The sequence below is a fragment of the Typopeltis vanoorti genome, chromosome 7, assembly GCF_054136105.1.
Source record: "Typopeltis vanoorti isolate ZY-2024b chromosome 7, IOZ_Tvanoo_1.0, whole genome shotgun sequence".
In the NCBI taxonomy this organism is placed as follows: domain Eukaryota; kingdom Metazoa; phylum Arthropoda; class Arachnida; order Uropygi; family Thelyphonidae; genus Typopeltis; species Typopeltis vanoorti.
In genome coordinates this window covers 31,315,738-31,342,965 of record NC_143555.1, presented here as the reverse complement: position 1 = coordinate 31,342,965, position 27,228 = coordinate 31,315,738, and the positions used below count along the sequence as shown (strand labels likewise).

The 27,228-nt window shown below is 34.5% G+C and overlaps 1 protein-coding gene across 1 annotated transcript in view; it reads right to left on the bottom strand.

Moving 5' to 3' along the window:
• tok (tolloid-like protein 1 tolkin) overlaps window positions 1-26,305 on the bottom strand; it is an 85,519-nt gene extending 59,214 nt beyond the window's left edge. Inside the window, exons 1-2 of the mRNA XM_090395580.1 lie at window positions 26,122-26,305; window positions 330-519 (exon numbers count right to left, since the gene is read on the bottom strand). Coding sequence (XP_090251706.1) covers window positions 330-519; window positions 26,122-26,305 — 374 coding nt within the window. The remainder of the gene's footprint in view (window positions 1-329; window positions 520-26,121) is intronic.
• Between the last annotated feature and the right edge of the window lie 923 nt (window positions 26,306-27,228).

Sequence of the window (27,228 nt, the reverse complement as noted above, 5' to 3'; positions counted from 1 at the left end):
TCAGTATATTATTAACTGTTTGTATTCTTCTGTTCGCTTTGCTTATGGGTTTGGGGAAGGAAAAATCTCTCTCTCACACATAACGGCTAACTCACCTACCGAGGTAACATCCTAGGAAGGTGTTGCTTCCTGCAATGGATACCAACCTAGGTTTTTTCACTAAAGGGCATTGAGACGCATCCGTTGCCTCCTCTGACTATCCGTCACTATTCGGCCGAACAGTGGCGGATAGTCAGAGGAGGTAAATACATAAATAAAACCGCCAGTATTAAAATGAAATGATTTTCATATAGAACAATAATTTGCCTAAGAAAAAAATATCAATTAACCTCTGATGTTTTCTTCTACGGCGAGAATCACGTAATCTGGACCTTCTTCTAGATGAACTATACCTCTGTACGGAATGCCCGCTCACGTTAAGCCTTTTGAATTCTGTTGCAGTTGACTTGGACATTCGTAGTTCAAAATCGTATAACAAATTTTCGTCCCGACCCAGGGCGATATCTCCAAGGAAGGCATCTAAATTTTAAGGATACAAAATTAGTTAAATATTTACATATTCATATACCATACATATAATTAAAAATGTCAAATTTTATGTTTCATTTTAATTTTCCTAATAATAATAAGTGTGCTTAAAGTGCACGTATAGCTTTGTTTGAAATTTATTTTTTGTGTCATCTCATATCAAACGAGAAGCTGCTATGCATGCAGCATAAAAGTGCAACGAGAACAAACGGTCAAGAAAGCCTTTCTTAACCGTTTGTTTTTAAACAGCTGGAGGCTGCAGTACTTTAAATAATTCGGGATTAAAGTAACTGCAGTTGCGCAGATGAAAAACAGGGTTTTGATCAGAAAAGTACAAAAATTTCTAAAGGCTGGTCCATGGACATAGTGCATTTAACATGACAGGCTCGATTATTAAATTCATTTAAAATGCAAGTGAAATGAAATTACTTGACACGTTTCCTTTTCGTAACGTATTAAGAAGAGGAATTTCATAAATTTCCAATTAAATAACACGAACATAAGGTGCTAGAAGCAATATGTGACTGCATTTTTCACTGAAAAGAATCATTTTTTAGGGATCCATTCATAAATGCAGCATTTTATTTCCTCTGCACACACGAGTGTGTGGAAATGTCGTTAGTCTGACATGAACACTCAACCTAAATTCGCTAGACACGGCCCAGCTCATGAGATTGGCAACCATAGGACTACCTGAAGCTCCTTAATAGAAAAACATATCAAATGCCATATTTGGTATAAGTTTAGATAAACATTCACCATGCTCTTGCAAAGCACTTACACATAGTTCCATCACATCCATTTGCTGAGCTTACTTCCCTGGATATTCTGATAATTATTGCTACGAATTTTTGATACATTTCTCCAAACCTTTTCAATTTTTCTCTCTGAAGTTTGACTTCCTATATTCCAGATGCTCAAAAGTGCAGGGATATTCAATCGGCATTAATGTCAACAAATTTACTACGCAAAATACGACATATCAATATTTACAAACATTACATCTCCTCGGTAAAAGACTGCAGTAAATTAACATACAGAAGGTATGAAACACTCAAAACGAATTTATTTCTTAAACTCAAAAAGAAGGTTATGTGGCCTTTAATCAATTCAAAATACATTTCTGGTATTCGCAAGATAATGGCAAATTTTTAGAAATATTAATTCTTTCAAAATAGCAGGTGTAGAGTTTTGAGATACACGCTGACGATATTTGACTTTATGGTCCTTCGAAAAATTCCGCCCTTCTGACTAAAATAAAGAGAAAGATTCGCTTCCTCCAAAGATCTACAAGTGGCATCGTTTGTTTTTAACCAAATGTGCAATATAGTTGTTTATTGGTTTGCTAAAGATCTCCTGAGAAATTAAGCCTAAATTAGATTCAAATAAGTAGGAAGTGGGGAGAATTGCAGATGGGATATTTTTCTCCACAAATACCTCTGCAGGTTGCATTGCTCAACTATTTACAACCATATTTGGAATACAGTTATTTCTCACGTGGTTTAATATCTCTTGTCAATTTCGGAACAAACTCGACCAAGATGGCAAAATTTGTTGGTTTGAATGGCCGAGTGGACTGCGCACGTGTTCTCCAACCAGCAAGCTGCCCATTCCATTCTCGCAGTTTGTTGGCTGGAGAACGGGTTGGATGTTTGTGAATGTCTTTAGGTCGCAGATGAATTTCATCGACAGGCGTGAGATAATCGTTTTGCTTACTGGAAGCCTGAAAACTTCCATGCTTGGTCTCAGGCAGATTTTCAGTTTGTTTTAAAATTTTATATAAAGCACCTTCTTGTGCTAAGTAGTAATATGAAGCGCATCCCTTTTATTATTTTTTTACAAGTGAGTTATTTTAATGAGATTATCCTTATTTCAACTGAATCACTCTTGAAGACGCAGAGAAATCTGTCGCACAACTCAGTTCATTAATGTCTATAAACATTGGACATTCACCAGAAAGGAAGAATCATAATGATGAAATAAAATTTACTTTAAAAATGCTTAATTAAGATAGAGTCGTTCAATTTAGCTTATTTAATCTTCCAGCCGAATATGGGTTTATTCATAAAGTCATTAGAAACATGTCGAAATATGCACACCGTCGATGAGATTCATATTTTGCATATAAAATTACAGAAATGCTTAACATAAAAAAAAAGCCACCCATATCATTCACGTGATATGATACAATCATACGAAACTTCAGATCTCATTACCAGTACAAAGGAAAATAAAATAACTACAATGCGCGAGTGGGCTGAAATATACTTTCGTGCAATAGCAAAAAATTGCAACAGAAATTTTTTATAGATTTGAAGATCAGTACTAACCCCATTGCTATTAACGTATCAAAATAGGGTGCCTCAAAGATATTAAAATATGAATCCGTATTTGTCATAAATTCCATATCCTTAATAACATGTGCACAGAAAACCAGGTTGTTCCCTGTCTTCTTACTTTTATAAATTTACTTCTGCATACTCTTCCATAAAATAGACGTCACCTTACTACATAAATAGGCGAGGCTTCTCTTTCCATGTCCTTGAATATCATTTTACTCAAATGCTGAGGACAAAGCAAAAAACGTCATTTCCGCTTACAGCATGTATTTTACTCCTCTTTTGTTTGCCGAGGTACTTTTGACAGTTTCACGATAATGGTTACTTGATGCTTAATTCTCCGATATTTTTATTTTATTATGTATTTTCATTGTGTTTCGTTCTGCAACAACAAAGTTTTATGTTACAAGACGTTATGCGGTATTCGATGCCATCCTATTCGTGTGTGTCAGGTCGATCTCTTGCACCATTTTCTTACATATAGAGTTAAGTTTTTTTTTTCTTTTTTTTCTTTTGTCTTATTTGAGAAAACATTCAACACTATCAACTTCATACCTTCCCGGTCTCACAATATAGTACAATACTTGAACATTGTACTATATTGTAATAATTGCTGTCTGTTACTGTTTTAAACAGTAAATTTTAAACAGTAAAAGCCCTTACATAAACTTGTCAAAATATGCCAATTTTGCTTCAATTAGAGATGCAAGGGGATAAAGTGTTTCAAAATTATACACTGACAACAACTGTTCTTTGAACTGTGCACAAGATATAACAAATTCAAAGCCCATTTTCTTGACAAAATAATTTAACATATCAATAACTGGGCACTGGTAGACAGAATGCAATGATTCGATTAAAATGTGCCTAATTATTTCAATTTCTGGCTACAATCGAAATTAGGCAAATCTCAAAATTAGGATTTGACACACTTGACTTATTTTTAGAGTTTGATGACATCATGACAGTTATCTCGAAAAGAACGGAAATATCAACAATCGGAAATCTGATTATGAACAGTTTCAAATTTTACTTTAAATTTTACTATATGTAAACAAGATTTAGCCAATTTACTAGGCACTTGGCCAATATACTGTACAACAATGCAGTAAATTTAGTTTTTGAATCCATCATGGGTTCAAGATTGCCTGAAGATGTTTATTTTTTGTTCGATACAAAGCAAGTTTTCATTTCAATTGGACTATTTCAATGATAAAATTAGGTAAAATAAAATTATGTACAGTATAACTAACTTATAAAGGGAGGAATGGTGAGAATGTGAGTGTAAGAGAGACAATGTTATATTACTGTGTTAATGACGGGAATGGGCTTTGTCATGGAAATGTTGACGAGGAGAGAACGATTTAGACTTTGTGTTCGTCCGGTTCGGACCCATCAAACGTGTGCAAGAATATCTACATGTACAAGGCACTAGAGAAGAAGAGAGAGATCTGCAAGTTGTCCAACTGTGTCATTAAGACTGGGGACAAGAGTATATCAAAGAACAAACAGGTAGATTATTATGTCTGTACATGAATGCTAGGAGAGCAGAAATAAAGGAGTAGAGTTCGCTGCCTCAGACAATATGTTAGGACCTCAGATTGTAGGTATTAGTGAGACCCGTCTATCAGAATCAGACATACCAACTGATATAGAGTGTAAAGGGTACAAAATGTTTAGGAAAGATAGAGAGGATAGAAGAGGAGGGGCTTTGTCATGGAAATGTCAAGTGTGCTGCTAATGATATCGGATAACCTGAATCCAGTTACAGTTGAGACCTGTGATTATAGTGCTACTACTACTACTAACAGTATTCATGTGGCATTGAGTTCGAAGCAATCTGGTGACGGTGGAATCTATCAAGACCAATTACATAGTGAGGTGTTGTTGCAGACCCCCTGGTGGATCGGTTCCTAGTGATGAAGAAACGCATCACTAATGCGTTAAATATGAGGGCGAAAAGAGTAATCATAATGGGACAGTTTAATTTTCCTAATATTGACTTTGTAGCGGGAGAATCTCATGAGAAGAAAGAAAATGCATTTATTCAGTTGTTGCAGGACAACTTCCTCAAGCAAAGAATGTTAAATTTGATTAGTGTCAGAGGGCGTTTGAGTTAAAGACGTAACTATTCTGCCTCCGGTAGGTGACAGTGATTATGCGGTACTCACTTGGGAAGTGACGAATTTTGTTATGAATGTTCCATTCAGAAAAGGTTACATGCTGAACTAGAAAGCAGGAAATTATGACCAACTGAGGCGTTGCTGGATGGGAAGAATATTGAGAATTCATTGGAAGCATTTAAACAATACTTAAATGATGCGGTATCAGAGTGTGTTCCGAGAGTTCGAAGAATAAATAGGATAGGAGTGAAATGGATGTGTAATCTTATTAAACAAGATTCCTAAGAAAATGATGATGTGGATGGAATACCATGTGTATAAGGATGCATAAAAAGGAAGCACAAAATCTGAGTATGAAAATAAACTGGCTCTGCGTGCTAAAGAGAACGCACAAGAATTCTATCGATATGTTGCAAGTAAAAGAAAGAGTGAATATGAAAGAATAGCAGATGGAATGAGGGTTGCAGAAGAGGTTGTTAAAGTAATAAGTGTCCATTTGATTCGACATTGAGCTCACTGCTACCTCTTCACTGGATGAAGAAACGCAGATGTATAAGGACGAGGTATTAGAGCTGTTTCATAAACTGAAGAATTCATCAATAGGGGCTGATGGAATATCAGCACGTGTGCTAAAAGAGTTTTCAGCTGAACTTGCTACTTCTTTGACCAGGTTGTTTAATATGAGTCTAAGGAGAACAGGGAAGATTCCGCAGGAATGGAAAGAATGTATGATAATTCCATTGCACAAGGGGTGCAAAGACTGATGTATCCAACTATCGACCAATTAGTATCTCAAGAGTGGTGGTGAAGATTCTTGAAGAATAGTTAGGGCTCGCATTCAGAAATGGGTTGACACTGAATCGTTACTTTGCAATGGGTTTACTAAGGGATGGTCATGTTTTAACAACTTGCTCACATTCTATAACAATGTTACCATTGAACTAGACAAGGGGAACGGATACACCATGATACTTTTGGATTTTTCTAAGGCTTGTGACAGAATACAGCACGGTAGACTGTTGCATAAATTGGAGAATATGGGTTTGGGTTATAGATATGCGTGGATAAGAGGATGGATTACTGACAAATATCAAAAAGCGATATACAGGGGATGTGAGTCTGCAAGATTTAAGGTAACAAGTGGTGTATACCACAAGGATCAGTGCTTGGTCCACTGTTATTCAATCTGTACATTAATGATATTGGAAAGGATTTGATAAGCGACATACAGATATTTGCTGATGATGCTAAGATAGGTAGTAATCAGGAATGCTGATATGCAGTATTTGCAGAAGGATTTGAATAGGCTGGATTTGTGAGCACAGGAAAATGGATGTCAGCTCAATGTCAGATTAGATATCCAATGTCGTATTATATTGTTGGGATTATGCTAGAAGAAACTGATGAGGCTAGGGATCTTGGAGGGTTATTAGATAGGAAGTTGAAGTTTAGGGGTCGTGTAGCAAGTTCGCAAATACAAATGAAAAGATAATTGCAATGCTGAAACGAACGTTTACATATAAAGATAAGAATATCATTTTGCTTCTTTACAAGGCCTTGATAAGACCTCACTTGGACTATTGTACGCAAGTCTGGTCTCCTGGTTTCCGTTGTGATTCCGATATAGTGGAGTGTGTTAAAAATGATATGAAGATTGTGGAATACTACTGATTTGAAGACAGACTGAGAATTTGTACACTGCAAAACGGAGAACGAGGAGTTATATGATTGAGGCTTACAAACCTCTAAAAGGGTCATAGAGGATTTCAATTGATGGAATTTTTCAATTTATGGAGGATGGGGAAAGGACAAGAGGGAAGCTGAGAATAAATACTGCTACGAAGGGAGCGAGGGCTAGATTTTTCTCTCAGAGGGTGGTGCGTGATTGGAATGGATTGCCTTTGGATGTTGTCAGTGCAAGCAGAGTGAATGAATTCAAGAATAAATATGATAGCTGGTGCGTGTACGATGTAGCCTCCCTTGATGAATCCCTAACTCTCTGGAGGTCTCTCTAAATAATAATAATATATTATTATTACTAGACTTGATCTATACTAATAATAATAGTATAGATCAAGTCTAGAAAGCAGAAATCAAGTGGAGTTTTTACTTAGTAAGGATGGCTGCAGAATGAGCAGGGAAAACTCTACAGACCCACCAAGGAGTGCTTGTAAAATTGTAGTGTGTGTGTGTATTCAATGAAATTATTTTTCTCCTATGCATGAAATCGAACTACTAATTTTTGGCTAATTTTATTGATGACGAGAGCGTTAATAATACATCTTTTGATAAGCTGTAAAGCTAGATAGAAAAAAAAACGATAACTGAACTGCGCAATATTTTGGATAGAAAAATCGGAAAACATTACGCACCTTGTCACCTAAAAAGCAAAATAACACGAATTAAGGATCATCAGTCGTTGCATTAAAGCTTCAGATGACAATTATAAATAACTATACTGCAGAGACATTAGCCATAATCTGCATGATTTAGCTTGATTAGTTCATATTTAATGTGAAGTGGTGATGTACGTGTCAGGATATTGTTGCATAAATTATTTTATTCTAATAGCAGATTAGAAACTTATAATGAAGGGAAGAATGCTCTACTGCATTTCATTTCAAAATTACTGCAATGCGATACGAAAAGTGGTAAATCAGACATTACTGAAACAAATTAAAGAAGTATTGTAGGATTGTTCTATCAGAGAACTTTATAAAGTTAAGGTTTTACTTCAGAGCAGAGGACCTACACAGTTGGATGCATTTGTAGAAACTTGTTGAGATAGAAAACTAGTTCTAAAACAATTAGTTTTAGAACTGATTGTTTTACAAATTTGCGATATCAATCAGCAAAGTGATCTGATATAACACTTAATTGTAATCAATGAATAACAATCTCCTAATTTTATTCCACTCCTGACACTGCATGCAAAGATTCCGTCTCCTGTAAATTGCCAAGGTGAATGGAATAAGTCCTAATAATTTGAAGTGTGGTCTATGTTAAGTGGCGCTCGTATTTCTTGTATAGGAAATCAATTTTCTAATGTTTGATTCTTATCGTAATATATAATCATAGCTTTAGCTGGAATAGAAGTTTTCTTCAGCCACACAAATAACAGAAGAAGAAGAGAAAATATAATAGATATCCGCATTGCGTTAAGGCGAAGCTGCAAAGGTCATCAAGCTGGTGTTAATGGAACGTCGCCAGTCGATTTCGAAATAGACTAAAAGGTAAATACAGTAATATGACCGTGTGCAAAAATGCATTATTTCTATCTTTATAGACACATTAAAAATTATGTTAAACTGTAATGTGAAAATATTAAAAAAATCTCGATCCAGATTTATTATTCAGCAATTGATTTATATTTGTATGGATGCAAGTTATTTTTATTTGCAGTCAGAAAAGCTATAAATAAATATGTACTGATCCACTGAAATTTTGAATTAGTTGTTATGGAACTTTACACAAAATGCAAAATGTATTTTTTTTAATCAAAACTATCAGTGGGTTTCCTCTCCAGGCAACTTGGAATGAGATAACAGGGAGTTACATCATTTAAAATAATAGTATCTTATATATTACCTGACTTTGGGGAAAAAAGTCCCGTGCCAGTAGATAGAACTTGAACAGATATTTTTTTTTAATTACTGCAAGTGTTCATTAGCCGATTTGTATGTTCTGTGGGACAAAATGCCAAGCTTCAGGGAGAAACAAAAACCATTCGTATCAAACCTAGCCGACGCCCTTGACATTTAATCGAAAAATGTTTCAATTAAATAAATGCTTCTTTCAGCATAGATGAGATCTGAATGCAGGTTTTCCAACCAAATGACTCATGTTGTTCTTATAATTCCCAAATAACTAAAATTGTGCATAAATCAAATAAACAGAAGGTAAACTGTAAATGGAAGTTTTCGGTTTTTAGATATTTCTAACTACTGAAGGCCTTTTATTGGAATCAAATAAATAAAAGATTTATCTCAGAAAAGACAGAAGCAAATCTCATTAGTGAGCAGACGTAGCCATTTAAACCATGGTGTGTAACACCCGCTACAGGGAGTGCACAATAATACAAAATGATAATTCGAGTTTGACATCGATTTACTGTGAATTATGGATTCGTAGTGGAGAATGCGATACTGCTAAATAGCTGTTATCTGTAATTCGGTACTTTTTTAAGTGAAATAAAAAGTTCATTATGGATGCAAAAAAAATATCACGTCTGAAAGAAGCAGACATGGAGAAAATTTAAAAGTAATAAACTCCAAACCTTCTCAATGGGATACGACTGGTTTAGGTTCAGAAAACCAATCGCATCCTGGTGGGATATATAATTCTGAAAACACTGATTTTTAATATTAAATATATAAAAAAAATTAGGAATTTTTTTCTTTATTCGAAGCAGACATTCTCTCTCTCCCTTCGATTTCAGTTACTGTAAATGCTCTTTCGTCAATTGCTTAATAAGTTTTTAAAATAGTAAAATAAATCGAAAACAAAGATTAAAAAAAATTCATTTCCCTCATTGAATATGTTCAGTATTTACTTTAATAGCTAGATTTTTTTTTGGCAACAATACAGTAAGGTTCATATGCGCATTTAATAGATAAGTTCGTAAGAAAGAAAATATCTCAGACATTCTGCTTACAATTCTGACCGTTTATTATTTGTCTCCTCATACTTGGACTCAATGGCCCTACAATCAAATATCGTACATTCATAGAAACTTAAAGCCACTTCTGTGTGAGAAGTGTAGCTAATTCGGCTACACTTAAAAACCCTCAAAGATTTTTGCGTCCTAGTCCGGATTCGAACCAAGATCTTTCCATTTTTTTACATTCTTTACATTTATTATTACATTTTATTGAAATGCAGTAAGAAATTTTCAGTTTTGATATTCCATCAGACATTGTTAACTACAGTTAAGTAAACTAGGGTGGATTTCCCAATAAGAAAGAGTCCTTATCTATATCTGAAAACATGCAAGCCTCCAGTAAACAGGATGGCGGTCTCACACCGCTCTAAATACACAAACATCCATGTCCACGGTAGGATTAAAAATCCACAAACCGTTCGTTGGAGAGCATAAATTGTCCATTTAATGCTAACGAGGCACTGATGACGACCAACTCCATTCAAGTCATAGGACGAGGATAAGAATCACTCTTCAACCAACAGCAAATAATGTTCAGTGCTTTTTTCTTTGCAAATAACATCAAAATTAATGAATATGCTTTGTAATTCTTCATTTTCCTTGTTAGGAGATCAAGCATGCTAAATTATTATGATTACGTTATGCCCAATTTTACAAAATGATATAACATATACTACATGATCATGCCAAACTCATAAGTTTTAGCGAGTAGTTGAAAGAATACAACTGCTGAGATAATTCATTAGCACAACACGTGTAGTGAGGCAATTAAGACGTGTTCTTCCGCTGAACGAAAAACCGAATCTCTCACTATTATTACTAATTATTATTGATACTCCACACTTTTCACATTAATAACAGTAACTGATTATTAAAATGGTTCATAAACAACAGTTTAATCAATTAATATAAACTAGCTTATAAGTCTCCGTAGCTCACCCGGTTTCGAAGAGATCCCTTTTCTTTAGAACGACCTGGGTTCGAATCCCGCATAGGACCCCGAAGAACCTACATCAAAGTGTTTCTATTCAAGATGAATGAGCCAGGCTTGGAGAAGTGGCAGCATTTTTCATCCAAGAAACTAGGGGTTTATCGTCACGCAAACCAGCCAGGACAACAACGCGTATGCTTGTATCTATACAATATAGCATAAAACCTTATCCTAAAAGTATGGTTACAAAAGCCAAGGATACTTGGTAGCTCGTGGGCTTGCAAGGACCGCATCTTATATTATTATTAATATAAGCCAGTAAAAAAAAAAAAAAACTTTAACGTCTTGCGTTTCTTTTTTTTCCCTTCTAATTGTGTTATAAACTAGCAAGAAACTTGACACTGCTTGTTTTGAACTCATTTTTTAAGTATTTATTTAAAACAGGCTTTTCATTAATACATGTTAGTAAAACAGGATTCTTCGCTCATCTTTTTTTCTCTCATTTTAATTCTCCAATTACAGACAGCAATTGTCGTGTCACTGCTTTAAATACTGTGACGCCGACTGCAGGAAGAGAATAAAAGGTTAATTATTTTGTGATCATTATTTGTACATAATAATCGGGTATATTATTCGACCATGACCCAAACCAGTATATCTTTTAACAGAATGATTAGCATGATAATGATAATACACGCATATCCAAAGGACGACAGGGTTTTCACAGTTGACGTGCAAAACAGGCTAAAAATGTGAATAATCGCGTAGCATTTACAAATTATTCTTTTGATAGACAGAATACACATGTGGGGCTTAAGAATATCCGTTTTGAGGTTAAGACAATGATTTTGGCCTGAAAAAGCAAAGAAAAATATGCGATATTTATGCCCATCGCCTAAGCATGGATTAGTAAATGATAGAACATCTTTGTCTACAACAGAGGTCAACATTCGTCAATCTCCGATAATTACGAGGACACGAGTTGACATGAGCTAACAACTGAACGATTAAGGACATCACTGTAAAGCACTAAAGCGTCTTGTAATTCTTCTAGAAATTTATAACTCCTAATGTGATCGATTCGAGCACAGCTTATTGTATAATAGATTTACAGCCCAAAACAACCTTTACTGATGTTGGAATTTAGAGGGGGGGGGGGGCATCAGTGGAGTGTCAATTTTTTTTTTTTTTTTTTTTTTTAACTAGATCAGAGAGAGGCACGAAATGCTTTTAATTCTTTCAAGCTATTCTTGAGAAAATGTTTCTGCGTTAGCTCTTGGAATTATGGAATTGAAAATAAATATAAATCAGCGAATTCCTCTTAGCTTTGAACTCCAATTAATCGTGAATATCCTGCTATTCTGAAAAGTATTATTATTTTTAGAACAGTACTCGACAAACAGCGCATAAGAATTGCATAAATACAAAGTAAGTGCATCACATACTGCTAATAATAACAATTGAAATAATACGGCAAGTTTCTAAACTATTTTTTTCAGCAGTAATTAATGCAGCAAAGAAAATAAATTACGTCTGGGAAAGATTCGCTTTATTCGTCCTGATTTTTTTTTTACTTCTTTCATGCGGAATATTTCCATAGTGCGTTTACTGATGCTCCAGAAAGCAATTAATTGCTTTTTGTTGCTGATTCTGAGGAAAAGAAATAGTTATTTAACGTCATATATCGATAGCTAGCAATTCTCTTTAGTGCTTCAGTAGCAACAATCTCATCAATGTTTCCAAAAATAAATAAACAAGTGAACCTTTTCTCAAATTCAGTGTTTGTTTGTTTTTTAATTTTTTTTAATCAAATAATACGGTAGATAAAATAATTCGCATACATTTGTGTGTAGTATGAAAGACATTCAGAAATCTGTTTCTTTCAATGATAAATATAGTGACAATAATTCATACACTATTATTATTATCAATTAATTATAAAATTACATTTAATCAATCGCAGACGATGTTATAAATGTGCCAAACACAATTTCTTCCACATTATATGAGTTACATTTTGAAACTCGTTTAAAATAAAATAGTACTTGTTTTACGTAGATTGATTACATTGCATGTAACAGAGTATGCATGATAAAGATGTTTTTTTTTTAAAAAAACAATATTATATTAACAAACTATTTAATGATGAAAAATGAAACTATTCCATTTTATAAAACCATGGAATGGCGTCGATTTGTGATATAACGTTGCCATCTGGTTCGAAAAAATGGAAACAAACCATGCTGCATAGCGCAGATATTACAGTCACCTTAAACTTCTTATCTGGACTAATTAAAATGTTCATCTCGCTTTCAGACATTCCTTTCATTCTACACTACAAAAGATTGCAGATTGCAGGAGAATGCGCAGACTGGGTTTAATAATTTTGATGAACTGTACAAGGGCATCCATACTTTTTGTTGTTAGTATTTTCAATGCTTTTTAATAAATTATTTTGGTTTTCTCAAGTAACAATCAAGCAAAATACAAGGAAAATGAACTGGGATCGTTTTTGGGAGATTAATAAATTTAGTAGAGCGTAAAAAAGGTACACCGTGTCTATTACGTGATTTCTACTGTTCTCTCAGATCCCAGGATGTTAGCTGATTGATTTTATAACTCTTAGAGAGAGCGTATCATCAAACGGTACTTTTCTGTACGGGATGGGACTGGTTAGAATTGTGGAAAAGTACCCCTCAAGCTAGTGTGCGACATCTGTAAATTACGCGTGTGTTTGCAGGCATATCTGTCAACTGCGATAAGAGAACTTGAAGTTTATTAGAAGAAAAGAGGGGTGTTCGAAATTAGTGCCAAAGCAACTAAGTCCATGACAGGTTAACGAATTACGTCTGTCAATTATGTTTATTCTTCTGGCCATGTTTTGCAAAATCCTAGACGGGATTCGAATCTAGATATTTTTAAACCCAAGAGTGTTACTAACTGAACTACCTATGGAAACTTTAAGGGAAGAAATCACCTCCATTCGTCACCGTCTCTCACCTTTGATTGAAAAAGCTCTTAAAAATGTTCACCAGGTCCTAATCTTGAATCAAATCCAGGTCTTGACAACCAAGTAGCAGGTATTTTTCTTCAGAAAAGATTCTCTTGACTCATTAGTGTATTATAAATTTCTTAGTCTTCGTGTGTGAAGTCAAAATAAAAAAATCCCGGGAATATTTAATTGCATATTAATTCCATAGATTTATCATTTAAATCAATATGATGAATGAAACTAGCTCGTGTACCTGAGCCTGTGTAAGAAGTCGATCAGGTGTCTTGTTGGACCGCGAACCTCTGCGAACCAATTTTTATAAAGAACGAAATATGTTTTTTCCCCGTGTGTAAACGAGAATTAAACACAGAAGTACTAGATACGCAAATGTATAGCTATGACACCATGTTTCCTCTACGTTGAGAAGGTGTCTTCACCACTGTCCAGCTTCTTTTGCTTGTAACATCAATTCTGACAGTTCAAGCTTTCCAAAGAAATCATGAACCACTACCGAGTACACAGCGTAGGAAGAATAGTTCTTTCTTCACCTAAGTTCTAACAAAAGTGTGTGCCAATTTAAGCTAGTGTTGGTAAACATTTACTTAATTGGACTTGCGTGATGCTCTTAAACAAGATGGCAAAATATCTTAGGGAAAGCTGGAAGTTGCACACTTTCCATAATCTGTCGAGGCGTACTCTAAATGGCCTTTCTCCAAACTTTATAACCGTGTGAACTTAGTCAATTCAAGACACACCCCCTTAACCCTCCTAAAATACAATACAAAAAAGTTAGTTTTTTCTAAGTCAGTTTGTCATTGACTTGACTGAAGAAAAAGTCCTTTGATAAATGGAAGCAAAATCACCACCTTCATCAGTAATTACGATACAGTTTCCAGTCATGCATTGAGTGTTTTAGGGATAAAATATAGTACAGTGTACTGTACCGTTAATGTTCAGCTATCATAAAGAAATAAACTGTAAAACCCATTCTATAACAGTAAATAAACATGATTTGGAGTATCTAGATGTAATATCAGTAAATAACTTTTTTTTTTTAAGTACTACCTTTAAAAGTAGACTAAGTGATATATAAAAGGCACACATGCTCCATTTAAAAACTTTGTTCTACAGGAAGCACAAATTTTAATTCAAACGTCATTCTTTAAGTTGGTTGTATTTAATTCATTTTTTTTTTACTTCAGAGATCAGAGTAGACATCAGAGTTGATGTCTGAAGAATCGGCCTGACTAAATATTACGACTTTGTTGGATGGATCAAATATCCCCCCCCCTCTCTCTCCCCTGCACTTGTCTGGAACACACCACACACATGGAAACAATTTTATCATATTTGCATTATTCAAGACATTATTTTTAGTGTTGTTTCACTGTCCTCTGGGCTTGATATAATTTGAAATTGGTCGAAATGGCCCTCAGCCTGTAGTTTCTGCAAAAATGCTCTCTCCCGTCATGAGTGAAAACGGAAATACCACTAAAACTCCCTTTGAAACTACCTCTTTTCTTTTGCTTTTAATTAAGTTGTCTTATTCAGTCATGAGTTAGTCACAGGTAAAGTTAACAACTGAATATACGATGCAGTATCTTTGGAGAACAGCACGAACAAATTCTTTTATTGCTTAGACCAGCGCTTCCCAAACTGTGGGCCGTACGTTTTGTTAAGGGGGCCGTGAAATAATGAAAACAATTTAAAATGTTTTAAGACTAAGTAGATTTTTTTAATCTTAAAATGAATGTATTTAATTTTTATTATTCATTATTTCTTTTTTGTTATTTTTTATATTTTAATTGAAAAAATCACACATTAATGTTGGTTCACAAATTTTACTTCTTGCGTATTTCGGCGATTAATGAATTTTAGTAAATATTGCTTATTCGTATACGTTGCATTTCAAAGGTATTGATAAGAAACACAAAAAAAGATTACAAACGCAAAATCTTGAATATAAATACAATAAATATTATAATAATATAACGATTTTTTTTCGATGGGGGACCGTGAAATATTTTAATTTTTCCAAAGAGGGCCTTGGCATCCATAAGTTTGGGAAACACTGACATAGACCATCAGTTCCCAACCGGTGGTACGTGCTGAGCCGTTCAGGGATACACGAAAAATAATCAGTAATGGCGGAAAAACAAGTAAAGTAAACAAAATGCAAAACGTTCGTTATGGAACAATAAATGTTAAATTTGAATCACCGTTATGGACACTTCAAAACTAGCTCACATTAGCGAATGATGATTGGTGAGGGCGTGGCTATGAACCCCTCTCCCAAACCACTCTTCTACCAATCATTACGCACAGCTCACTTTTGTCACCCATCCTCCCTGCCAGAACAATCGCGTGTTACTAAGAAATGACCTTTGCGATAACGAACCTTCCACTGACTTTCGTTTGCCACGTTTCTAAAACTTCTCCAAGAATATAAATACATCCGTAGCCAGACTGCTTGATCAGTTCAGTTATTGACTGAGTATAAGTAAGTGCGTTGTCTTTAATTTTGATTCTTTTCAAATAGTTTTTTTTATTTAATGTTTAACGTGGTTTTAGTTATTATTGTCAGTGATTTTTAAGCTTGTCGGTTATGGATCAGTGGTTGAAAACAGGAACGGTTAAAAAAATTGATGTGGATTAGAACCCATCGTCAAGTACTTCTCAACATGTGTCCGCAGCTACGAGTACACCCACACCGGGAGATAGTAAAATGGTGCATGCCTCAGGTACTACGGAGAAGAAAAATAAATACTGCGAAGAGTATATTAAATATGGGTTTTCATTTGTAGAGGATGATGATGATGACTGTCCTAACCCTTCGTGTGGGGAAGTACTGTATTATCCAACAGTTGCATGAAACCCTCTCTACTCATGCGACATTTAGAAACTAAACATCCTATGTATAAAAACAAAGAAATGATTATTTTTAGGGCTTAGAGAAGCGTCCAAATGTAACTTAATACATGACGTCAGGAAAGAAAGACAATGAGAATGCAGTTGAAGCTTCCTATCGTATTGCTTATCGCATAGCTAAATGTGGTAAAAACCACACCATAGCTGAAGATTTAATTTCTCCTTGTATTAAAGATGTCGTTTTTTGCAATGTCTCGAAGAATTCAGGATATGTCTGATGATGTTGAAGCTGCAGTAGTAGATAGGATTAAAAAAAAATTAAATTATTTTCCATCCAGGTCAATGAAAGTGTAGATGTTGCTGATTTATCTATTTTATCGTCATCGCGAGGTACTTGACAGAAAGTGAAATTGAGGAAAACATGTTGCTTTGTTACCCATTGACAGAGCGTACCACAAGTGAAGATATTTTTAATGTGATCGATGGTTAGTACATTGAAAAGGACATTAGTTGATCGAATTGTTGTGGTGTATGCACTGACGGAGCCAAGTCTATGTCAGGTTGTTTTATAGGTCTACGCGGCATGGTACATGAGGAACTACTTAAAGAAGTAGTTCCCCATTCCATGGAGTCACTGCTGCATTCATAGACAAATCTTGCATCCAAGTTTCTTCCTAGTGAACTGAAAGACGTTCTTGATGAGGCTGTAAAAGTTGTAAATTTTATTAAGTCACATCTTTCTGTCTTGCTCCAAAGTTTCATGACAGTGATTGACTTCAAAGTCTTGTATATTTATCAGATATTTTTCTGATAAATATTTTTCTGAAATAAACAAACTCAACTTGGGATTTCAAAGCAGCTCAATCTCTTTGAATCGGTTACTTCAAAGTAACCGATAAAATTGAGTCAATGATTAAAAACTGGACTTTTGGAAAGCGTCTATTGAAAGAGTTCAGCCTGAGGTTTCTGAAACTCCGCACTTCTTATCTGAGAATGACTTGCACCTATCCCAAAACGTGAAAGAGAATATTTTAAGTCACTTGGAAGGTCTCAAAGTGTCCTTTTATAAGTACTTCCCTCAACGTGGAAAATAAAACAATTGGTTTGCAGATCCCTTCAATGAAGAAATTCTTCAAAGAAGCTAAACTATCAATCAATGAAAAAGAGCAGTTAATAGAACTTTCAACTGATTCTTCTTTAAATTCTGATTTTAAAAGAAAGCATCTTATTACCTTCCTGGTATATGTCAGAGAGGAATACGAATAGCTCAGTGAGAAGGCACTCAGTGAAAAGGTCTCTTGCTATTTACTAATACTGAACTAGTGGAGAGAGCTTTTTCTTCTTACATCTTTATAAAAAATAAGTACCGCAACAAGTCCTGATTTAAGACTCTATCTTGCATCTTTTGAACCTGATTTCAAGAAACTAAGTGCATCAACGCAAGCTCAACGATCTCACCAACAATGTTTCAATCGGATAGTGATCTATATACCAATTATTACAGACTTTTCAGATAACACAAATAATTATTATTAATAATAAAAAATCAAAAGTTTGTTAAATACTTGATTATCAATATTTAACATGAAGCTATAGTTATTTCTGTGATACGAATATTGTAAAATTAAATCTGTGGTTTGTACTTTTAGTGTAGCAATTTTCCTTTCCCAACTCATTTCCACTATTTTACATTAAGATCGACACTGAACAAAAGTGTCAGTATTTAAAAACAGCTATTTTAAAAACAAGGGGTGCAATTTATAGAAACGGGTTTAAAATGGGTACACAAGTGGAAAAAGGTTCAGAACCACTGGCTTAGACCAATCAACACATTACCAGAACAAGGATTAATTGTTGGAGTATCGTTGGCCATATTTAAGACAAATTTCAAAAGAAGATTTAATTTGGTTAATCAAACAGTGATCTTATAATCTTCAGAAGATCCATTGTTCAAGTCCATTATCATCAGCTTGTGCTTCATGTTCACGTGATTTCAAAGAACCAATCATTAATTACTTAACATATTTTTGATCAGTCTTTTAAAGTTCTACGTTCACGAAAGCTGTGCAGTTAAACTGTACTATTTCTTCAATGGGACAATATATTTTTAAACAGAAAAAAGTGCTTTTGGGTATTCTGTTTTAGATTTCAGCCTCATGTTTGTATGAAATTAATCAATCCCAGCTATAAACTCGATATTAATGCTAATTTTACTAGGCTTACTACAGATACTAATCACGTCTCATAACAATAAATTTTATTGTCGAGAAGGCGAACAGAAATACAGTCTGCTCACCCATTAAAGCAAACGTTAAAGACCCACTTGAGAAACTTCATGCTCCCTGTGGGTGTAATCACTACCAGAGACCATAATAATCTGTAATTGCTCGGACAGCACATAAAAATCAACGAGGCTCTAAAAGTTTCTAAAATGACGTTCCGCTAAAAAGAATGCCTTTCTAAACGTTACAAGAACGAACGCCTCGGGGTAATAATACTTTCTTCAACAAGACGAAAGAACAGAGAACTGGTTTTATAACAGGCATAAAACTGCAATATGCTATTAACATTAGATTTTGTGTGTGTCAAATCTAAACCACGCAACAGGGATTGCGAAACCTAACCCAGCACAGACCACATACAAAGATGCATTTATAAAAACTGAAAAAAAATTTACAGTTCGTAAGCAGCAGAAATACCGGTTCGTATACAAAATAAATAGCAAACACAATATAATAAAACATTACGCAGTCTATCAAAAATGTTCTTAACTTTTTTTTTTTTTGTATGTTAAAAAATTGAAGTTGAAGGCGTAATCAAAAACCGATGTGGAGATCACTGGTATAATAACAAGCAAAAGCAACAAAAACAGTATAAAAATGGGGAAGGAAATCATCGTGGGCAGTCATAAAATTGTGCTTTTCGTAAAAGCATTGTTTTATAGTGATACCATTCACTATTGTAATAACTGTATACTTATTTTGTTTCGCTTAATTTTGCCATTAAAATGGGCCGAATGGGATCAAAGCCGAAATAACATTTTAAGTACGAAATGTCATTAAATTCAATTCTGCTTGACAGGAGTTATTTCAAATCGTTTTAGTAATAGCAAGCGGTCCACTCACAAGGTAAATAAAAACCTATGGCTGAAAATAACTTTTCTTACATCAAGAAGTTGAACCTAAACTGCATATCAACGTGTATGTGATCAAATATAAGTCAATAATCTCGCTCCTCTATAAGATATAAACCATCTACAAAATACATTAGAGAGGGAATTAGAAGAGAGAAAATATATTCAAATAAAACTGTTACTGATTCATTTGTTCTGTTTCTTTTATCTTCCAGGTAATAAATCTTTTCATTGTGGCTTCTTCAATTGAAGAAAAAGAGATAACTGTGTTCTCTGGCTAGCTGAACTGAGTCTCTATCAGACGTCAAAGGAATGTTGACAAGGAAGCGCCCCGCACACCGGTACCTTTAATGATAAGCCGCGAGTTGTAAGACCAACGGGTAAAAGCTGACACTATGTTGTCTGTAGGGCGAGCTCTTAGAAACACTCCATGAAAAGTAGTAAGAATTCTTTCAGTGTATCTAAGTATTCCAAGAGGAACGGTTCACATAATTCTCAAAATAGAATTACATCATCGAGAATACATAATTCAGATCTGTCAAAATGTTTCTGCTGTAAAAAGACTGCCAAGCTTTCTGACGTCATTTTAAGCATGGAATTGAAAATAACGCCTCAGTCATTGATAATTTATTGTTTAGTGATGACGCAAAATTTCACATCAGTGGCAAGGTTAACCGATGTATAACTATCGTAGCTGCGGGACAGAAACACCACAATGTGATTCTTTTCTTTTTTTTTGTTTTTGAAGAAGCTGTTGTGAATAACGACACTTATTTGAAGATGATGAAAAATACTACATCAATTTTATGTATGCAATATTTGTCTACGCACCACAATATTCTCTGATGTGCATAAATGAACAGCATATTTTCTAGTCTTTGGAGGAGGAGGAGGGGGGGGGGGGTTGTATACTCAAAAGCGTTCTTCTTCGTCTTCTTTCTCAAACCTCATCTGCACCTCACACACAGCACTGATGTGCTATAGGTTCTTGTACTTCTCGTGTGTGGTGTATATATGTGTGCGTGTGTGTTACTCATGGGGGTGCTCCAGTCGGAATAAAGGCCATGGCTATCGAAACGAAGATTAAGAACGCTTATGCAAGTTTATGAGCCTAATACACTTTAGAGACTGGATTATTTGTCAAGATATTATATCAAGCATTAAGTTTCTTACAGAGGAAACGTACAGGTTTGAGGCAAATACTACCCCTATCATTAATCAGTGGCAGGAGGTGAAAATTTTAAGGTGAAAATTTGCTGCATATACAAAATAAAAAAAAAATTAAAAAATTAAAAAATTTTTTTCCTAATCAGTAATCAATTTATTAATAAATAAATTTACATATTAAAAATTGCTTTATTAAAAATATTTCACCCTTACCACGAACACACACCAATAATAAAAGTTTCGTATCTCACAGAAATAACGCGTGCAACCATACAATTTATCTGTAGCGACACTGCTCAACGAGCAGTGTCTGATTCACTTGTTACGTGCAGTGACAAGTACAAACGCATATTGGCGAGACTAGCCGCAATTGGCCGAACATGATAATTCCAACACTGCGTTAGATCACAGTGCATTTATTTCGTAATCTAAAGCGTTAATCGAACAATTCCAATTATTAACTATTCAATCAATGTCGAAACATAAGCTGTAACCGTTAACATGTTATACTGCATTTATATAATGTTGTAAGCATTGTTATTATTTATAAACACAAACAAAATTTAATTTTTTCGTTTGCAGTGTCGCAGTGCTTATGTACAAGCCGCCACTGTCATCAATCGCCTGTAACTGGATGCATTTTCGCTTCGGTCGTTTCAAAGTCTGAAACTAAAAAGGGCATGCACGCTGATACAAATACAGAAGAGTTCTCATTTGCTTCTTTAAATATTTATATTATATATTTAATTTAAACCCATGATTACTAATACAATTCTGCATGTTTCTCTATTGAAATCCATGTTAAAAAAGAATTCACATATTCCAGTAAGATCTTCTTCTTGAGTATTCTGCAATTGAGCAGGTTCTTCTTTTAGTAGCAGAAAATTTCCTTCCACTCTCTTCTGTTCTGAGCCTTCTCTTTCAGGGTTGTGTATCTGTCTCCATTCAACATGTCATCTAGCATAGCTTTCCTTACTCTTCCTCTGGGTCTTTTTCCGTCTATTTTTTCTTCGATGGCATCTCTGATGATTCCATTCCCTCTCAGAATATGTCCGATCCAGTTTCCCTTGCTTCTTTTTATCCTCCTTAACAGACGTCTTTCTTCTACTCTTTTTAAGACCTCTTCATTAGTTATTTTATCTGTCCATTTGATTTTTTTCCATCCCTCTCCAAATCCACATCTCAAAGCTTTCCAAAATCTTAATTTCTTCTTTCAACAATGCCCAAGTTTCAGCTGCACAGAGGGCAACACTCCACACATAACATTTTATTAGTCTCTTCTTTAGGTTTCTATCCATTTTACTTCTGAATAAATTCCATTTTCTATTAAAGGCATCTCTTCCTATCGCTATTCTTGCTTTTATGTCACTTTTATATCTTTCATCTCTGCTAATAACACTTCCTAGATATTTAAATGTCTTTACGTGATTCAATTTTTCCCCATTTATTCTGATATCCATATTTGCCTCTTTCCTTGCTATTTTCATCGCCTTTGTTTCTCTGATGTTAATTTTCATTCCATAATTGAAACAGGATTCCAGTAATCTGTTTAACAGATATTGTAGTCCTGTTTCAGTATTTGACAGTAATGCCTTGACACCTGCATATCTTATTGCAAATATCTGTCTACCTCCAATCTTTATTCCTTCTTCCGAATTTTCCAGTGCTTCTTTTAACATTGCGTCGGAATACATGTTAACAAAATGGTGACAGAGAACAGAGTACTTGTCTTACTCCTTGTCCAATGATATCTGGTTCTGTTGTACCATATATGTCTCTCACCATGGCAGTTTGTCCCATATATAGTGAAATAATTAGCCTTCTGTCTTTCCAATCTATACCAATATTTTCCATTACTTCCACCATCTTATCCCATTTTACAAAATCAAAAGGCTTTTTCAAAATCTATATAACAGATATTAACTTCTTTATTCACTTCCAGACTTCTTTCATTTACTATTCTTAACAGTCCAATCGCATCGCTTGTTCCCCTACCCTTCCTGAAACCAAACTGATCTTCAAGAAATTCTTTGACCTTAGATGCAATTCTTCGTGTTAAGATTCTCATAAGTATTTTTGATGTATGGGAAATGAGGCTTATTGTTCTAAAATCCTTGCAGTTCACTGCATTACTTTTCTTCGGTATAGTTATAAATATTAAGGTCATAAACTCTTTTGGTAATTCTCCTTTGTTATAAATTAAATTTATTATTTTGGTTATTTCTTCAGTTCCTTTCTTCTGAAGTTGTTTCAGGAATTCTGCAGGTATTTCATCTATTCCTTCTGCCTTTCTACATTTTAGTTCTTTAATGGCCATTTCTATTTCTGTATTCAAAATCTCTGGGCCTAGATCATCTTCATTTATATCTTCTAATGGCAACTCATTTGGTCTATTTTTCTTGTCATATATAGATCTTCAATGTATTCCTTCCATTTCGTTAGGATTTTATCTTCTTTAGTTATGATTTCTCCATTCTTATTTTCTATGCCTCTATCTCAAATTCCATTTCTCCTGTGATTCATGCATCTTGCTTTTTCATACAAAAGATCATACCTCCCCACTCTCTCATAATTTTCCATTTCTTCACATTGTTTTTTTAAGCCAATCTTCTCTACTTCTTTCTGCTTCCTTCTCAATTTGTCTTTCAAAGTTCTATTTTGTATTTTCCTTTCTGGGGTGTCTTTATTTTTCCATTTTCTTCTTTCTTCCTTAGAGAAATCATCTCATTAGTTATCCAAGTTTTTTTTTAATTATTTGAGCTCTTACATTACCAGTTTCTTCTTCTGCAATCTTTTTTATTTTCTCTTTAACTTGTTCCTATTTCTTTTCTGGATCTTCAGTTTTGACAAAACTTGTTTCCTCTAATTTTTTCTCCAATCTATTTCCAAATTCCTTATTATGTTTTAATTTCTCTAAGTTCCATTTTTCCCTTTTCATAGCTTCTTTTATTTTCTTTAGTTTCACATTTATTTCTATGAATGGTAGGTTGTGGTCAGAGTAAATATCAGCTCCAGGATAAGTGCATGCATTTTTTACACTATTCTTGTATATTTGCTTTACCATAATGGAATCAATTTGATACCTTTCCGTATCTCCCGGTTTTTTCCAGGTGTATAGTTTTCTCTTAGATTTTTTAAACCAAGTATTCGTAATTATTAGCTTATTTTCTTTACAGAATTCCGCTAACCTTTCCCCTATCTCATTTCAATTACCTAGTCCATACTCCCTACTACATTCCCATCCTCTTCTACAACTCCATTCCAATCTCCCATTATAATTATGTCTTTTCTTTTTTCTTCCTTAATTAGTTCTTGTAATTGTTCGTACATTTCCTCTATTTCCTCATCTGAATGGTCACTTGTTGGTATATATACCTGCATTATTGTTATGTCCACCGGTTCAGCCTTCAATTTTACCACCATAATCCTGTCATTCAGACAGTTTATGCTAATAATACTCTTTGCTGTTCTTTTATTAAAAACAAGTGCAACTCCTTTTCCCTTTTTATCTCCACCTGAGTAAATTACTCTTACTTCGTCACTATAAAAATCACCTATTCCTTCCCATCTGACTTCATAGAGCCCCATGATATCAATTTTTCCTTTGTCCATTTCTTGTTTTAGATTTTCTAATTTTCCACATCTATTCATTGTTCTCACATTCCATGTTGCAATTTTGATTCTCTGACGATCTTTCATTATCAGTTTGTTTATAGCTTGTTTTAAATCACTTTTAGAGGTTTGATCGTGAAGAACATCAGCCCTTGAAGCATCCTTATTTCCCGATATCGTATCCATTCCAATGCACACTTTCCAGTAAGATATGAGCTTTAAAAAATATATTATTTGCTGTGTTATCATAGGAACGTAAAGCACTGCGTCGTTGCACCAAGTATGCAACGTAGACGTTACAACAGACTTGAAATCGAAAATCATAAATTATAATGGTATTTTATGAAAAAAAAATTATATTTGTTTTTCCACGTATAGAGCCTCCGTAGTTTAGCTGGTATAGATGAGTCCTTTGGTTGGAAAGACCCGGATTCGAATCTCGTCTAGGACGTGAGGAATTTTTTTTTTTTTTTAATCAGGTCTTTTCAATCAAATAGTGAGTTAGCCAATCTCATACGGAAGTAGAGGGTTTTTCCCTCCCGGAAACTCGGGTTTTTCATCCCTCAGAACAGCTAAACTGGCCCCGTGAACCTACAGATCTACAACCATAAAATACTTGCATTTATCGGATTCAGCACAGGAGTGACGTGTTGGCTGCATTAATTCGTCGTGACCTCTAATCAGGGGACTATCCATCCTAAGGGACGGATTGGGTTGAAGATAGCAGGGCATTCGTTTTTTATTAAAAAAAATGAAAGTAGTATGTCATAAAAAATTAAATAAACAAGCAACATTCCAAGTTACAAAATAACTGGAAACATAATAAAAAAAATACGAATTATCTGATGACAATGATATAGGAAAAAGATAGAATACACAATATTCACAATAAAAAATAGAATGCAATAAATGTGATTGTCTGTGGAAATACCAGTTGTGGTAGTCGGCGGGAGATGGCGTTGGTGTACGGTCAGTTGGTAGCTTGAGTGGTGGATACAGAGTTGTACAATAAGTGCCCTCCCTCGACAAGTCCTTGAACTCCCTGGAGGTGTCTAATAATAATAAAACGTTCTTACGGATAACTTTAGTTATCCGTAAGAACGTGATCGAAGCCCGACAAATACTAAAGCATTTGTTAAAATATGATTAAAAGATATAATAACCTTATTAAAATAAGAAATATGCGAAAACAATAACAAAACTAATTACAAAAAAGGACAAACTGAAGAAACTAACGAAAAGGATTAGAAACAGAAAGCCTCAAGTCCTACCTTATTTCAATTAGTGATCGAACGAGATAATAAACCAAGTAAAAAAATGAGAAAGAAAATTCGAAGATAGAACACGTACAAAAATGAAAATTGGATTAAAAATGAAACTGCAGAGATGAAAAAATTTAAAAAAAAATTAAGAACGTATCAATATTAAGCAAAATAGGCAAAACATAAATTACTGCATTCCAGAACGAAAGAAGAATAAAAAAAATGCCATATAGAAAGAGTTTAAAGATAACAGATGAAAAGGAAAGGAAGTAAAGAACTGGACACAAAAGGGAAAGAGATGCCGAGGAGAAAAGGGAGGGATGGTCTTGAAGTATACCGCCACGAGCAACTAAGATTAACAGTAAAAAAAAGGGAAGAGATTTGAATTCATATAACGTAATTCATATAAAGCAAGTGAACATAAGGAATTTACTTGAATTAAGAGACATCATTTAAGTTCATTGGACAGCTCTGTAGTGTTTACACATGCAGAATTTCCAACATACCTGATTTACAGGGGTCTGTGTATATATCATCGGAAATTTTATGTGGGAAACTGGAGCTGACTAGTTCTTCCATTGAGAAACGTCGGGCTTCGGTCACCATTAGCAGAAAGACCAGAATGCATGTATACGTCAAAAGCAGCTGCCCAAGCACAGTAGGCATCACTCGCCGTCGACCAGCGGGCATCCGACCTTTAGGGGTCACGACTCCACAGTGCTGGATTTGGTGGTGGAACATGACACAGAGAGACCTGTCATCGGAGTGGGGGAGCCTGCAAAGAAAACCGCTTTTATTAGTTTGCTCTCCTCTCCCTCCCCCTCAAGGGAGGTGGGGTGGTAGAGAGAAGAATAACAACAGTAATGGAAGTGAATAATAGTTTAGGAAACCCGAGGTTGTAAATATTTTCTTCGAGTTGAAAACATATTTGGAAAAATATAATCATTTAAGCAAGTGAACATAAGGATTACAACCATTCAACATCTTATTTATTGGCATTTGGAAATTGCCAATAAATAACATTTAAACAGATTGTCCAGTCTGATGAGGAGCTTTTAGCTCGGGTTTTGATAGCGGTTATGACCGTAGCGGAGAATTCATCTCTTATAATGCGAATGGTTGGAAGGGAAAGAAGATTACGATCGTATTTAAGTGCATCGCGCGATACATAATTATTTAACTTATGGCTTGATAATTAGATAAAACTTATTCATGACTTAATCATTATTTCAATAAAGTTAACACAGCTGTAGCATATCTAAAAATGTAAAAGTAAGGGATTTCGCAACGAACAGCATCGACCTTGTATTTACGAATTTTTCTTTGGTAAAACCTTGTTTAAAAGCATGCGACAGAGCTGGATTTCAAATAGCTAAATAATAAGTTACATTAAAGTTGAACATTTAATACAAAATGCAGTGAATACGTAAACAGTGAGCATTTTCCATACACAACTAACGGTGAAGGTTAATGAGAAATTACATGCGTGCATAGACAAGATCATTGCAAATAAGTAAATGTTTTCCTTTTTTTTGTGTGTAACGAAATCCTACTTGACGTTTTAATTTCACTTGTGATTGAGGTCATTAAATTCTTTTAACAACGGTCTTATT